Raw genomic sequence first — 14,897 nt, forward strand, 5'->3', positions numbered from 1 at the left:
TCTCCATTAAAGTTTGCTTGCTTAGGAGGCTACCGTGATTGCACGGCCTTTTCTCATTCGTAATAATCCAATCAATCCGATTTCTACGGGCGGTGCGGAATTCAGCCCTCCCCCCGGCGTTGCGGAGCCGGTGACCTCCCGAGGTGAGGCTTCCCCTGGACAGACGGACAGACCCCCGAGCTCGGAGCAGCGGCAGCGCTGTCCCGGGGTCCCTCCGGACACGGGCGCTCGGAGAGCTCATGCCCTGAAACAAGGAGGGGCTGAGTCAGCGGCTGCGCCGGCCACAGAAACAGCAACCAGAAAGTTGCTTAGTGCCATTTTAAATAAAATTGGAAGCCACGAAGCCAGGGGACGGGCAGAAGAAACACCGCAGGAAGGCGGAGAAGCGGGAATGTTTGTGAGTGCTCTGAGTGAACTACACAAGGTACAGAGTGAGACGACACGACACGTCCGTGGCTCAGGGCAGTGCCGCCTTCCCGAGCAGACCCTCGGCGGAGCGCCCCGGGGCCCGGGAATGCAGCCCCCAGCGCCGCCCGGAAACCACAACACGGGCTGGGCTGGAAGGGACAGTAAAGACCATCGCGTTCCATCCCCTCTGCCACGGGCAGGGACACCTTCCACTACACCAGCTTGCTTAAAGCCCCATCCAACCTGGCCTTGAGCACTTCCAGGGATGGGGCATCCACAGCCTGTCTGGGCAAACTCTTCCAGTGGCCTCACCACCTTCACAGTGAGGAATTTAATCTTAATGTCTAATCCAACCCTACTCTCTTTCACTTTGAAGCCGTTGCCCCTTGTCCCGCCACTCCAGGTGAGATATTAATTTTGAAGAATTAAGGACTTTAGTTAAACTAGATATTGCTGACGTAGACTTCCCTTTACTAACTAGACATTGTTGAGGTGAACTTCCCTTTTTTTAACAGAAGCCGGATTTAAGGAACTGATAAATCAGGAGACCTGTCAACTTAATCAATAGACTCCAAGAACACAATGTGATCATAAATCAGATATTCTTGAGAAAACAGGATCCAGGTGTCACCAACACTAAAAGGTTAAAAAGGCAAAGCGAGGAAGACCCATCTTACTTCATCATTTTGAGACCCCACCCCATAAGAAGGACCACCGACTCATTTCAAAGAACAAACTACGCATGCTTAATTGCTTTTTGCCTAATTACCATACGAAGCGGGGAATGGGATGGACCAGAGTCATGAATATGCATTTGTGTTCTGGGTATTCAACACTCATGTACATAAAAAGACCCTGTGATCATCTGTAAATTGCGGGTGTGTATTTGGGAGCTATCCCGCACGCTGCCCGGCGTCGTAATAAACATAGACTTTCTAACTTCAAACTGTTAGAGAGTCTTTGTCCGTCATAGTTGGATATCGGTATTAGACCAATACCCATACTTTTTTTTTAACAAATCACAGGCTCTTGGAAAAGGTCCCTCTCCAGCCTGTGTGCTCCCTCCTGGCACCGAACAGCCGCCCTACATAAACCCCGGCGCACGCAGCAGATGCACACGCGGTGTCCGATCCGGGGCTGCTCAGAGCCCGCAAGGACCGAGAGCCCCGAGCGGCCCCCGGCGACAGCGGCACCGCGGCCCGGCCGCCGCCACAGCGGAAGCAGCTGCGCTGCCGGAGCCGGCGGACGTGACCTCACGGCACGGCCCCTTCCCGGCGCTCCTCGCCGCGTCTGGCCGCTCCCGGTCGGCGGCAGAGGAGTAGGAGCAGGAGGAGGAGGAGGAGGAAGGCGGGCGGGATCCGGGATGCTGCCGGCGCACCTCGGGCGCGCGCCGCGGCACCTGCTGGTGTGCGAGCGCGGCCACGCGCGCCACCCGCGCTCGCGGCACGCGGCGCACGTGCGGGACCACGCCTACAGCTGCCGCGTGAGTGCCGCGAGCGCGGGCCTCGGCGGGATCCCCTCAGGGAGGCGGGAAAGGGGAAGGGAAGGGAAGGGAAGGGAAGGGAAGGGAAGGGAAGGGAAGGGAAGGGAAGGGAAGGGAAGGGGCTGCCGGAGGCTCCCACGCCGCCCGTCCCGGGGGCGCCGCCCGTCAGCCGCCCCAGGGGCGCGTTGCCGGTGCCCCGCTGGCGCTGAGCGCGGTGTTCTCGGGGCGCTCCTCCGTCCTGGCCGCAGCTTGCCCGCGCACCTCAGTTTTGGGGGAGAAGGAAAAGGCAAATTGGCCCTCCTTGTGGTATTGCGCAGCGTGGGAGAAACAAACCCTTTCTTCCCTCCGGGCGGGCAGGAGGAGCGGCAGGGGTGAGCCACTGGGAGAGGCGATGGCGCCGAGTTTAGGAGCTCTGGACACGGGCGCAGGGTCCAGTGCCGAAAGGAGATATTGTTGATCCCGCGCAGGGCGCAGGTTTCCACAAATCAAGCACCTGTCAAAGCGTGTCACTATTTATACATTTTAGCAAACAAAGGAATGAGTGTTCGTCGGCTACAAGTTGCATCGTTCTCTTACTAATTAGTGTTTTATCTTCTGTTGGTTAGTGAATCTCCCATGCTAATTAATCCGCATGTCATTCCTTCTCTGCTTAGGAGTCAGGGGGTTTCTGGGGTCGGTGTGATCTCCACCCGCTGGAATTGCCTTTTATCCACTCAGAGCTGATTCAGCACAGTTACTGGGTTTATTAAGTTTCTTGTATGCTCTGCCAAATGTCCTTGTGGCCCGTAAATTTTGCGTTCTGCCCACTCTTAGGTACATCCTTCGCCCCAAGCTTTGTAACCTCACCCTAGGTCTGAGATCACTGAAACGTGTCCGGCCCTAAACTTTAACAAAGGGACCTGGACTCCTCTTAGGGCTTGTTAGCTGTGCTGGTTTCATGGATTGAATGGATCTTGTTGATTAGGCTTGAAAGCGTACAAAGACCAAACATCAACGAACATCCTTCCTTAAGAAAATTTTTAGGTATTCCACATTTTGTAGCAGTCAGGCAGGACCCTGTTTCATAATCCCCTTCTCATTCCCTGTGACTGTGCTGATTGTTAACTGTTTCTGACTTCTGAGACCTTTTTAGCAGCTAATCAGAAAGATTTCTACAGAAAGCTCATTTGTCAGTCCTTACTTTCCTTGAACAGGTGTGCCAAGGGAGACACACACCTGTTCTCCAAGAGCTTTGGGAAAGAAGTTTTTGAGGGATGGAGAGAGGAGCAAGGAGGCAGACTTTTCTGCTGCCTTAGAAGCTTCGTACTTGCCCTTGTATTACTGGCCGTGTATTACCTTGTTTTCTCTGGTCTGCCAGACTTCAGGGTTCTCTTGGTCTATGGAAAATGTGCAGGAAAGGTTTTAAGCAAAAGTAAATTTAAGATTCTACTTTGGTCTTTGCTTTTCCACTAAGATCACAGAAATGCTTAGCCTACATTTTTAGTTAAAACTGCTTCAACAAGTGCTCCAGCAAGGGCTGAAGGAGGTGTCCCAGAGTGGCGTCAAGCTAAATGTACAAGGATGTGAAAACAGGTCTTCCTTACACTCATGATGTGTAAGATCATGTCTTTACGTAATTCATCAAATGCTATTGTATGGCGGAAAAAAAAAGGGTTGGGGGGAAACCCCAAAAAACCAAAACCCAAATCACCAAATAATGTGTTTGGTGTACCTAGAGACTATGAAAACTGATACATTTCAAAGACAGTTGCCTGATGTTACTTTTTTCCCCATCTCATTTTGATTTAATGTACTGATACATCTATGAAGAGTAGAGATTTTCCTTTGTATTTCTTGTTGTTTTGTTTGGTTGGGGTTTTTTTTTCAGAACAGGTTTTAGGATAGGATTTACGTTACGTTACAAATATGTTTCTAATAGGTGTCTTTTTTGATCCCGGAATGTGGTATGATGCCTGAAGTCCTGAAAAGTACAATTGCAGATATTGGAGAGTACTACCTGGTGAGGAATTTACCTGTTCATGAATTGGTCACTCATGAATTCATTGATGCTTTCGTGAAGAAAGGTAAGGAGGAAATCAGAACAGAACAAATGCAGTCGTAATGGTTTTTTTTTATAGCACAGTAAAAATTTTAATAGTCCTATCATTATTTATTCTGGAAAGTGTTTTAAAGGAAAAATACTAAGCAAATTCTGCAGGAATTTGTTTATATGCTTTTTTCTGCTTTGTCATGTGTGACAACGTTTGTTTACACCCACAGGGTCCAAAACTCCTTGGATTGTTCCTTATAAATTTCTCCCTTTTCCATCTCAATTCTGAAAGCTAGCTATCAAGAGGGCTTCCGTGTATCCTCACACCTGTTTCTTCTGCACTTCACTTTTATGCAGATTCTTGTAGAAATCTTCCTTCTCCCATTTTTGTTCTTTCGTACTTCAGTACAGAGCTGTGCTGAGCTGTGTTCCACAGTAGGCAAGAGAAAAATATGCTTCCTTATTTTTTATATTTCACTAAGAGAGCTGTGACAGCTCATCCTTACCCAGTAAGAGCAAAGAGAATGAAAAGAAAGATACAGCCTCTGCCCAGCCAGCTCGCTGTTGTCAGACCATGCTGTTTTTCATCTAGCAGAGCCCTTCAGCTGATAGCCAGGGAGAAAAAAAATGTACAGAGAAAAGAGAGGACAGCAGAGAACATGTAGATGAAACAGGAGGATAAGAGATCCATTACTTGCTAAATGTGGGACTTTTCTTTTCTAATTTCCTTGAATCTCATTAATGTTTTTTATGCCAATAGTGTTATGGAAGCAGTACAATATTTGTACACAGAGGTCACAGCATCTGACACTTGTATTTTAAAAACCAAAATTGATTAGTGGCAGGTGATGTGACAGAATTATTTAGTAATGTGAGCATCTTCCACCTTGTCTTTGTGTGAAATGGTAATAAACAATATGTCTGGGAGAAAACTTGGGTTTCCATTTGCTGACTGGGGAGAGTCACAGGTGGAAGGAAAGAAAATGTTTTCATATTGGTGCATGTTACTAATATTATCCCTGTTATAGGTCCTTTAAAATATTGCCAGATCAGGGTTTATAAAAATAACAAGAACAACATTTTGATTGAGAAGGTGGAAGAAAGTTAGCTGATGAAAACATGAGAGTGATTCAGATGGTGTTTGTCATGTTTGGTTGTCTTGGAGTGAATTGTTTATGTTGTCATGTCTGTCTTTACAGTCTGTGTAATCTCATATTTTTCTGCTTTATCATTAAAGGTTCATGCTACGCACTTACCTATAAGACAAAAATTGATCAAGATAATACTGCAGCACTGCTACCAAATGGTATGGGGGAGTTGTTCTGGTTTTAGTAATACATGTCAGTTGTAGTCTGGGTTGTTTCTATTTTATCTTTTTAAAATTTGGAATGATTTAAACTGGAAAATAATGCTTACTGTACCTGTCAGCTTTATTAGAAATATGTGTGAATTGGAAAAAATACTAATTTTAGCTCTTTTTTTTCATTCATCCTCTTAAATGATGTATTTTATCTAAAGGAAATTAAAAACCAGTAAAAATCAGCTTTGCATATGTATAGTCAGATTGTCAATACTTCAACCATAATTGCAATTGCTACAGGGGATTTTTTTTGTGAAAACATTGCATTCCAACTTCTGATTTCCTACTGCTCTTTAAAACAGAATTTGTACCAAAAAAGAAAGTTATTAGCACTGCTTAGGAGCACTTTTAATATATTAAGTGTTTATTCTCATGAGACCCTACCTTGGGTACTTCGTTCAGCTCTGGGTCCCCAGCACAGGAAGGACTTGGACCTGCTGGAACAAGTCCAGAGGAGGCCACAGAGATGCTCACAGGGCTGCAGCACCTCTCCTGGGAGGCTGAGAGAGCTGGGGTTGATCAGCCTGGAGAAGAGAAGGCTCTGGGGAGAATCAGAGCATCTGCCTGTACCTGAGGGGGCCTGAAAGAGAGCCACAGAGGAATTTTTTAACAGGTCACATAGTAGTAGGATGTGAGGGAATGAATTCAATCTGCAGGAGGGTAGGGTTAGATTTGATATTAGGAAAAAAGATTTTACTTTGAGAGTGGTGAGGCACTGGAACATGTTGCCCAGAGAAGTTGTGGTGCCCCATCCCTGGAAGAGTTCAAGGCCAGGTTGGATGAGCAGCCTGGTGTAGTGGAAGGTGTCATGGCAGGGTAGTTGGAACTGGATGATCTCTACTGTCCCTTCCAACCCAAACCCTTTGATGGTTCTATGAGGATTCTGTGATTCCCTGAGAACTATGTAACATGTTGAAAGTCTATTTCAATTGCATAACAGTTTTATGAGGAGATATCATAGAATGTCCCACATTTCAGGGATGAAAATGAAGCTGTTTTGAACTTCAATTACATTGTCTTATTTCTGTTTAACAGTATATTAGATATAATAGAAATACAAACTGGTCTATCTGCCCTCTAGCCTAAGAAGCCGTAATATGACAGGTGCCCATGAGGGCATGAGTAAATTCAGATTGTTCAGAATAATTCTTTTATGTGTCTGTTAGCACAGTCCTGACAAAATGGATACTTGATAGTGATGTAGTTAGTCTGATGTAGGTGTTACAAGCTGTGCACAATTATTGCAGAGACAGTGTTGCAGTTCCTGGTGATGTCACTGCCTGAACTCTTCCTCTGCAGTCTTACTGGTTTGTGTTCTGTGCTGGTGCTTGTGCAGGAGGACCGAGGACTGTGGTAGAGAGAGAGCTGATGTGTGAAGCTCTGTACCAAGCAGCAGCAGCCAGATCTGGTTTATGAGCAGAGCAGCAGAGTTGTTCCAGCACATATCAGCTCATTGCTAACAAGCATGGTTTACTCAGTGTGAGTAGTCCCGCTGGACTTGGAGGAGCTGCTTTTGTTTATTTAGCTGAGCAGTGCATGTTGAGCATTGCTAAATCAGGCCCTTGTGCAATGAGGTGCTCAGCTAATGACACAGCAAGTGGTAGAGGATGAGTGCAGGAAAGATGGAGACAATGAACTGAGTAGTACAATAAAAAAAGCTATGATTATCTCAGGAATAATATTATGTTTTTCTTAGTTTAGTTCACAAGACCTCTTTGATAAAAAATAATTGAGTTTTAACCTTTTTTTTTTTTTTTTTTTTTTAAGGATTAATCTGGTAATCCATTTAACTGGAACTGAAGAGTCTGCATTACATTAGTAATACCATTGATCTGAAGCTAGCATTGTAAAAGGTGTACAGTTCTCAAAAGACTTCAAAGGGAACAAAGTAGAAGATTATTTCTATTAAAGTTTGTTTTGTTTATAGGTAAACTAATTCTGTCAGTGGATAAGGATACTTACGAGGAACTTGGACTGCAAGGTCGCCCTTCTCGCTATTCAGGCAAAAAAGTAATGAGATACAGTAAGTATTTACATAAACAGGGCTTGTTTAAGAAGCACCTTGTTAGGATGTTGAAACTTCTCTTTCACTAAAATTAGTTGTTGTCTAGGTCGTATTTTTCCAGATGCAAATACAAGGACTGCCTGAAGAGAGGAAGTACTTTTTCTCCAAGCAGTAAAGCAGCTTTAAAGACACGAATACATCATCTTTTCAGTATTCTATAAAATTTTTAATTTCAGGGGTTCTCATTGTGTTGTTTCTACTGGAGTGATGCAGGTCTCAAGAATTTTTGCATGCTCTGCGTAGTGTCTATACCATCTGATTTAAGTCAGAAATTTTTAACTGATGAAGTAGGTGTTTAAAATGTATGCACTACACAAAATCAGTGAAGAGCCTCACCCAAGACTGTGTGCTTGAAAGGGAGAATTGTACTATGTTTCACGCTTTTAAAATGGTAATCTTTATGTAGCAAGTACTTGAAAAACATAATTTTTTAACAGCTGCAGAGGAGGCATCACGAGTGTGAATTTTATTAATTTGTCTTTTTAGGAAATAAAAAACTCCAAACACGAACGCTGTGCTATCTCAAATGTACTGGAACTTGCAGCAGTTCATAGGTATAGTTATATAAAAACTTTAGGAGGGGAAACTTGTTATCTCTAATAAGTATTTTCAAAAAATGGGACGTCATTTTACCATTCTGAGCATCAAAATGTGTCATGAAATTTCTGTTTGAAAAATAAATATAACTTATCCATGGGACAATCCACCTAGGCAAAAACCAACTTATTGAAAAAGTGTCATTGCTGTATACGTAACTTTTGTTGTTAGAAATTCTAGTTTGGTTTTTTTTTCTGCTGCTAATAGGTCGCCTCATTACTAAGATATTTTTATGGCACTGTTCAGGGACTTCTGTCAGAGCCATTTCAAGAGGAATCTGTCCCTCTAGTTACTAGGAGGCAGTTCCAGATTATATCAAAATAAGGACAGCAGGAGGCAAATATTTATTTACATAATGGGGAGTCATATTTGCATAATCAAATACCTTGTAAAGATTTTGTAGCTGTAAAGAGGAAGTTTAATGTTCTTTGGTTTTTTTGTGCTCTTCTATTTTAATAATAAAATTTATTTCAGTTGAGTACCAATAATTATTGTGCATTTTCTGCAGTTATCACTGTTGACTTGACTGATGCTGGCTTTCACCCTGAAAGCAAGAAACATAACAGAGTGCTTTGGGCTTTGAAAGAAAAGAAACCTCTAGAATTTGACTTCCTACTGGCTTGGTATAATACAGGTAATAAGAACTAAATGTAAAACTAAAAAGCAACTGGCATGAAGTCCAAATATTTTTATTTCACTGGTTTTTTTTTTAGTGATTGTCCAAATGCATTTTCAGTGGAGGGCAAAGTTAGATTAAAATGTGTATGGATGGGATTTTTGCTTTGTTTTGTTTATTTGTTGGGGTGGGGAGGGTGTTACTTCCCGTGCACAGAACATCTCAGTTCAGGAACACAACAGTGATTCACAGGAGGTATATCAGTTGCTTCATTTCCTCTCTCTGTGTTGCCCAGGCTTTCTTGCAAAACTTTGCCTGTTTGATGGTGCTACCGCTTTATAAATTCATGACACACATAACCACTATCAATACTGGGTTTTTGTTTGGTGGGGTTTTTTTATTAATACACAGAAGTTACATATCTAGTTGCATACTTAGGATGGGGAACTTCGATTTCTTCAGTAGTTACAGATTTCCTGTTTGAAACAACTAGTTTCAAACAATCTTCTAGTGTTTGTTTATCTACTGTTTTCTAATTACACTATTTTTTTCTTCTGGACTCAGTATTTTTCCTCCTCCGAGGGAAGTTTTTCAAACTCCCCAGCTGTTTGTATTACCTTAGAACAGGCTGTATTTAGGGATATGTAGCATTTACATAGAACTGATGAAAACTGCAAGTGTCTATACTGAAAAACATGGTTTTCTTCATCACAGATGTGTAGCTTTTGATATTGTTTCGCTTTCTCCACAGTAGGGAGAAGGGATGTTTGAAAGGTCCCTGAGAATGCTTTCCCATGTCCTCTTTATATTGTTCATTTTTCCTTGGCTCTTAAAGGCCAAGTCTGAGAAGGAGTTAACTGATCTGAGAAATAGAAGCTGCTTGCAAGCTCCTTTAGGAGTGTGCCATGTTTCGCTTTATTCCTTCATGTTTCCCCTCCCCCTTTCTAAATACTAATCATATGACAAGGATGCTTCCTTGTTTGTCATACAGAAATTGTTTAAAGGCTTGCAATTCCCATCCTTGTAATCTTCAGGAAAGAGTCACAGTGAAGGCTGTTGCTACCATAAATGGTGACATAAATCCAACTGAGGTGGCAGATCTTCACGCTCAGCTTGCTTGGATTTATTGACCCTGGACAGACAGCAAAATGCCTCTAGGGTCACTATTTTTCTTAGGTTTGCTGCTGCCCATGTTAACAGCATTCAGGAAGAATTGCATTTTTTTCCCTCACTTTCTTACATCCCAAAAACAGGTCAGCTCAATCATTTCGTGAATGAGGAGTTAAATCTGAATGCCTTTCTGTGCAAGAATCCTGTGCTCATAACACACAAAAGACTATTAGTTCCTTAGTACTGACAAAAATAAAACTTTTATAGGTTTTTATTAATAGATATGAGACATTGTGTAGATTCTGCTGGAAGGGAAAAAGTGGGCTGTGTTTTATCAAGAGAGTCTGTGTCCTCTGTGAACATTCTGCTTTCAGCCTTTCTGCTGATAACTGGTGTTTCTTGCTGTGGCCAGCACTGCAGGATTTTTGGTTTTTATACCCAGTTTTCCCACATTGTGGTTTTGGCACCAAGAAGAACAGGTAAAGGAAATATGGAGCATCTCATGTCTTTAATGACAGAGGCAGTACAATCTTTTTTCTCTTGCTGTAATTTCTGTCACAATTTTACATGTTTATTGGATGAAATTCAGTGGCCTCTGAAAAGCTTTGATGATGTGCCTGGTTGCTGTTAACATAGAAAGCTGTGCTGTAACTATAGGAATTGTTCTGTTAGGGTCTTGACTGTAATCTTGGAGACTTCCTGCTTTTAGGGCTATAGCTGAGGCTCCCACATGGAGCAGACACGTAAAATGTATGATGTTCTATATTTTACTAGGAATTCTAGGGCAATATTATACATTATTTGAGCCTGTTAGCCTAACAACTAAGAATATAGAGAATATAAGGAAGATCATCTCTTCTGGCATTCTTCAGACTTAACTATATCTATGTAAAAATACTACATTAAGAAGAATTCAGTGACTGCCTGTCTTTGTCACTGTGCTCTTTGGAACAACCTTTCTTTGAAGAATGACTAAAAAAAATTAGCTTAACCCTCCTTTTTCTACTCCCACAAATCATTGTCCTTGACATAAATATGGCTGATAGACTTTAGGCAGTCCATATTTTCTGATAGAAAATTTTAGGTATAGTATTCCACAATAAACTCTACCCTATTCTTGAATTTCTGGTGTTCACACATGCCTTTTCTGTGGTATTTAGATGTTGCTCTGCACTTCAGACTTCCCATGAGTAAGGCATTATTTCTTGGTCTCCAAGACACCCATTGTTACTTTTCGAAAATAGCACACATTATCTGGAATTGGAAATTTCGGAGAGTTTATTCCATGTCAATTACCTCCCTGGTTCAAAAGCAAGTTGGTAATATCTCTGAATTTAAAAATACACCTGCTTAGGTTAGTTTTTTAGTCTAGGTGCCTGCTGGTTTGGATCTTTTACTAGTATTTCCCACAAGTCCATCAAGGTACATTTAACTCTTACAGCCATGCTGCATTTGAAGAGTTATCAGGGAGAGGAGAGCAGGGATGAATTTATTCTTCTATTAAAGCAACATTTGTGATGTATTTTGATTTACTTACCCTCTCCTCTTTCTTCTCTCTTCAGTCCTTACACTCCAGATTATTCTGGAATTTCTCTCGACATCGCTGATAAATCTGTTCTCAAACCTATAATAATCACATGCTGACTTTTCCATTATTCAGGGAAAAAGCTGTTCTGATATGACATTCCTGCTCCATTTTATCTGTTCCTTTCCAAGAACACTCTAAGTTCCTCCTTTTAATGAGTTCATTTTATTACTCATACAGTTAACTCTGCTTGAATTTTCTATTGGCAAATCTACACTTTGTAGTTAGATAGCAAATTTACTGAGCTATACTAAGTTGCTGAATCTTGCACTAACTTTCATTTCCAAAAAGATAAGGAAGCTGAAGATTCTCAGGTTTTGCCATGGATTAAAAGCACACAAGCAGTTTCACACTGCATTTATTTATATTTTTTTGTTTATATACAAATGTTTCATGTATTCACTGCTTCTTTTGTTTAGTAGTTTTGTAACAGCTGTTTGTGGTACTGTGTTGTTAAGGTGCAGAGGGATCAACATTGATGTCATACTTTTCAAAACACCAGATACAGGCCCTGAAGCCAAAAATAACATTCAGCACCTTAAGGGACTTGCAGTGTCCAGTGTTACAAAGTAATGATCTACAAGGAAAACCAGAGGAGTCCTGCAGTACAGAGGAGCTCTTTGAATGGCTGGGTGCTGTCTTGAATCAAGTTAGCTTGTAAGTACTTGAATTTGTTTGATCTTTAAAAATGTTTTAAGTAAAGGGAGCCACAATTTATTTCAAAAAATAGTTGAATAATAATCAAGACAGACGCTGTTTTGTAAGGCGGAGTCTTTTTTGCAGGTAAATATTTGTTGTAAGTCTTGAATGACTTTATCTGTGTTTTTGGGGGTGCCCCTATGTACTGGATTGGGCTGGGATAGAGTTAATTTTCTTTGTAGTAAGTGATGTGGTGCTGTGCGCTGGATCTGCGGCCAAGAGTGTTGATAACGGGGATGTTTTAGCTGTTGATGGGCAGGGCTGGCACAGTCTGAAAACCTTTTTCTGTCTCTCCTGTGGCCCTGCCAGTGGGGAGGCTGGGCATGGGCAGGAGGCTGGGAGAGAACCCGGCCAGGACAGCAGACCCAGCTGAGCAGAGGAATATTATCCCACACCATGGGATATGGTGACACGCTCAGCAGTAACAGCTGGGGCAAGGATGGGTGGGAAATGTTTGGAGTTCCTGTGTTTGTCTTCCCAGGTCAGTTAGAAGCCCTGCCTTCCTGGAGATGGCTGCACACCTGCCTGCCCATGGGAAGAAGGAAATTATTTCCTCTATGTGCTTTGCTTTCGTGTAGAATTTTCCTCTGCTTCCTAAATTGTCTTGATCTCAACCCATGCATTTTCTCTCGTTACCCTTTCAGTTCCAGGTGGGAGTGAGGGAGGGGGCAGCTGTGTGATGTTTGGGTGCCTACAGGGTTAACCCACATGAGATCTTTTGTACTTTAAGCACCATGAGATCTTTTGTACTAAGTGCTTGGTCATCAGTTACTTTGACATTAATTTAGATGATATACATTGATCCTACTTTTTTGGTACAAATTCTGATTACTAAGGCATCCTATAGAATATTTAAAGCATATTTATTTCAGTTGCTTTATTGTTTCTTCTTCCAGAGACAACATATCCTCCAGCTTCTTATCAACCTATTGCTGCCCTGAGCCCAACACAGTGGTGGAAAAAGCTTTTTTGTGCACAATCACAGGCTTTATAATTCCTGAGAAGATTATTCAGTTACTGGAGCAGCTGTGGTAAGGGCTGACAGGAGTACATTACTGTAACACTTGTACTCAAACACTTCTTATTTGAAATCACTTTTAAATACTTTTCAGTTGGAAGTAAATAGCAAAGTATATAAATGAAGACTCTTTTTTTTTAATTAGGAAATGAGCTGGAAGCTTAACATCAGAATAAAAAAAGTAATAAACAATTTTGGATGCCGTGAATTTGAAAAAGCCTGCCCTGTATTCTAGTCATGACTTTGTTTTTTATCTGAATTTCTAAGAAACTGTGGCTGTATGGTACTCCTACATTTCTAAAATGTGGAGTAGGTAATATCTGGCTTTGATTATTCATAATTATTTCCTCTCTGGTGGTAAAAGTATTTGTGTCAAGCATAGCCTTGGACTACATTACTTCCTCCAATGTCTTTTTTTCTTCCCTGATAGCAATTGTTCTCATTAAATATTGAATTTTCTGAAAGACAGTACATTCTGTAGGAAAATCAGAACTGCTACTTTACAACTCAGAATTTATCTAATTGCTGCAGATTTGCATGTATAAAACTATGGTAGGAATAATAGATAGTCAATCTTACTTTGTTCCCTAATGCATTCTGAATATTTTCTTTTGAGTTTATTTATTACGGACTAAACTTTTTTTAACTGTTAACACGTTTTCACTAAAGTGTGTCTTTGATTGTTTTACTTTATACTGTAGACTTGAATGGGGTGCCTTTTCCATTATAATCACTGATTTTCTTGTCTTCTTGCTTGCAGTTGCTATTTTAGTGAACCAAAACTGGCATACTGGCTGACCTTAACTGTGCATGGCTTTGCAGACAGTCCTGTTTCCTGGAGAGAAAGTGAACATGGTTTCCACAAAGGAGGAGAGAACTTGTACAACTTTGTCATTTTTAGAAATCTGGACTACTGGCTTCATATGGCTGTAGGAGCTCATGATGACTGTCCTCCATAAGGCTATGTCCACAGAAGAAGTTCTCTAATAATCCCTTGTTACTGACAGAAAACTAATAAAATATTTTTATACAAGTAGTTATGTAACAGATTAAGAACTAAGAGTCTGTCCATGTTTTTATTATTTGTAGCCAGTGGAAGAAATGGATTTTTGTTTCTTCATTGTCATGCAGTGTCTTCTGAAAAACTTCACAAAACTTCACAGCCTTTAGGAAAAGCAGTGTTTTTGAGAGTTTTTCTCAGGAATTGACTATAGGTAGTCATCAAATCTTCTTTTCCAGGAGCAAATTTGGAATTTGAAAGTTAGTTTTAAAGATTTCTAGCCAAGATATTTGGCAGGAAAGCTCATTTTGGGATGAAGTGTTTTATTTCTTTTCATTAAAGATCTGCAAAACCTTCATATCCCTGTTTAAGATACTTCAGCCTACATGCTAGCAAAAAAAACCAAAGAGGGGGATGTTTTCCCTCATTGGGTAGGGGCTAGGAGAACAAAAGTGAGGAGAATGTGTGTGGCAGTGGAAGGAGCACCCATTAAATGTGGAAAAAATGAAGGCTTACTGACCTGCCCCCTTGATTTTGCAATCACACTTGGTTATCAGAAGTGTGTTTGTGACAATGTTGCAGTGGTTCTTGCTTACTGGACAACTTATGGAGCTGAGCCCCACTCTGATGTTATTGCAGACATATTTCTGGGAAGAAAGCTGTGGACATGCCCTCACACAATGCAATTGATGTGAAACAGGTTTCATTAACAATAAGTAATGCTGAGAGCATAAGCAGCTGTAAAAAATCCATGCTACTCCTGTTGAAATCCATGGAAAGGTGGATGGCGGTTTGGGGAAGGTGGGATTTGGGGTTTGTTTTAAGGACTGGGTACGTATCATTATAGTACCAATGCAGTGCTAAAATTGAAGTTGTTCACTTGATGGAGTGAGAGATTGGTACTGGAAACTAGGGAAAAGCTGTAGT

The 14,897-nt window shown here is 41.5% G+C and overlaps 1 protein-coding gene across 1 annotated transcript; it reads left to right on the top strand.

Moving 5' to 3' along the window:
• The first annotated feature begins 1,716 nt into the window (after window positions 1-1,716).
• On the top strand, window positions 1,717-14,026 carry RPP40 (ribonuclease P/MRP subunit p40). Its single transcript, XM_066325234.1, has 8 exons — window positions 1,717-1,891; window positions 3,810-3,954; window positions 5,158-5,226; window positions 7,208-7,303; window positions 8,451-8,576; window positions 11,712-11,910; window positions 12,849-12,983; window positions 13,731-14,026. The coding sequence occupies exons 1-8, from the start codon at window positions 1,772-1,774 to the stop codon at window positions 13,927-13,929; spliced, it is 1,089 nt and encodes a 362-aa protein (XP_066181331.1). The 5' UTR covers window positions 1,717-1,771; the 3' UTR covers window positions 13,930-14,026.
• The last annotated feature ends 871 nt before the right edge of the window (window positions 14,027-14,897 follow it).

The sequence above is a fragment of the Sylvia atricapilla genome, chromosome 1 (genome assembly GCF_009819655.1).
Source record: "Sylvia atricapilla isolate bSylAtr1 chromosome 1, bSylAtr1.pri, whole genome shotgun sequence".
In the NCBI taxonomy this organism is placed as follows: Eukaryota; Metazoa; Chordata; class Aves; order Passeriformes; family Sylviidae; genus Sylvia; species Sylvia atricapilla.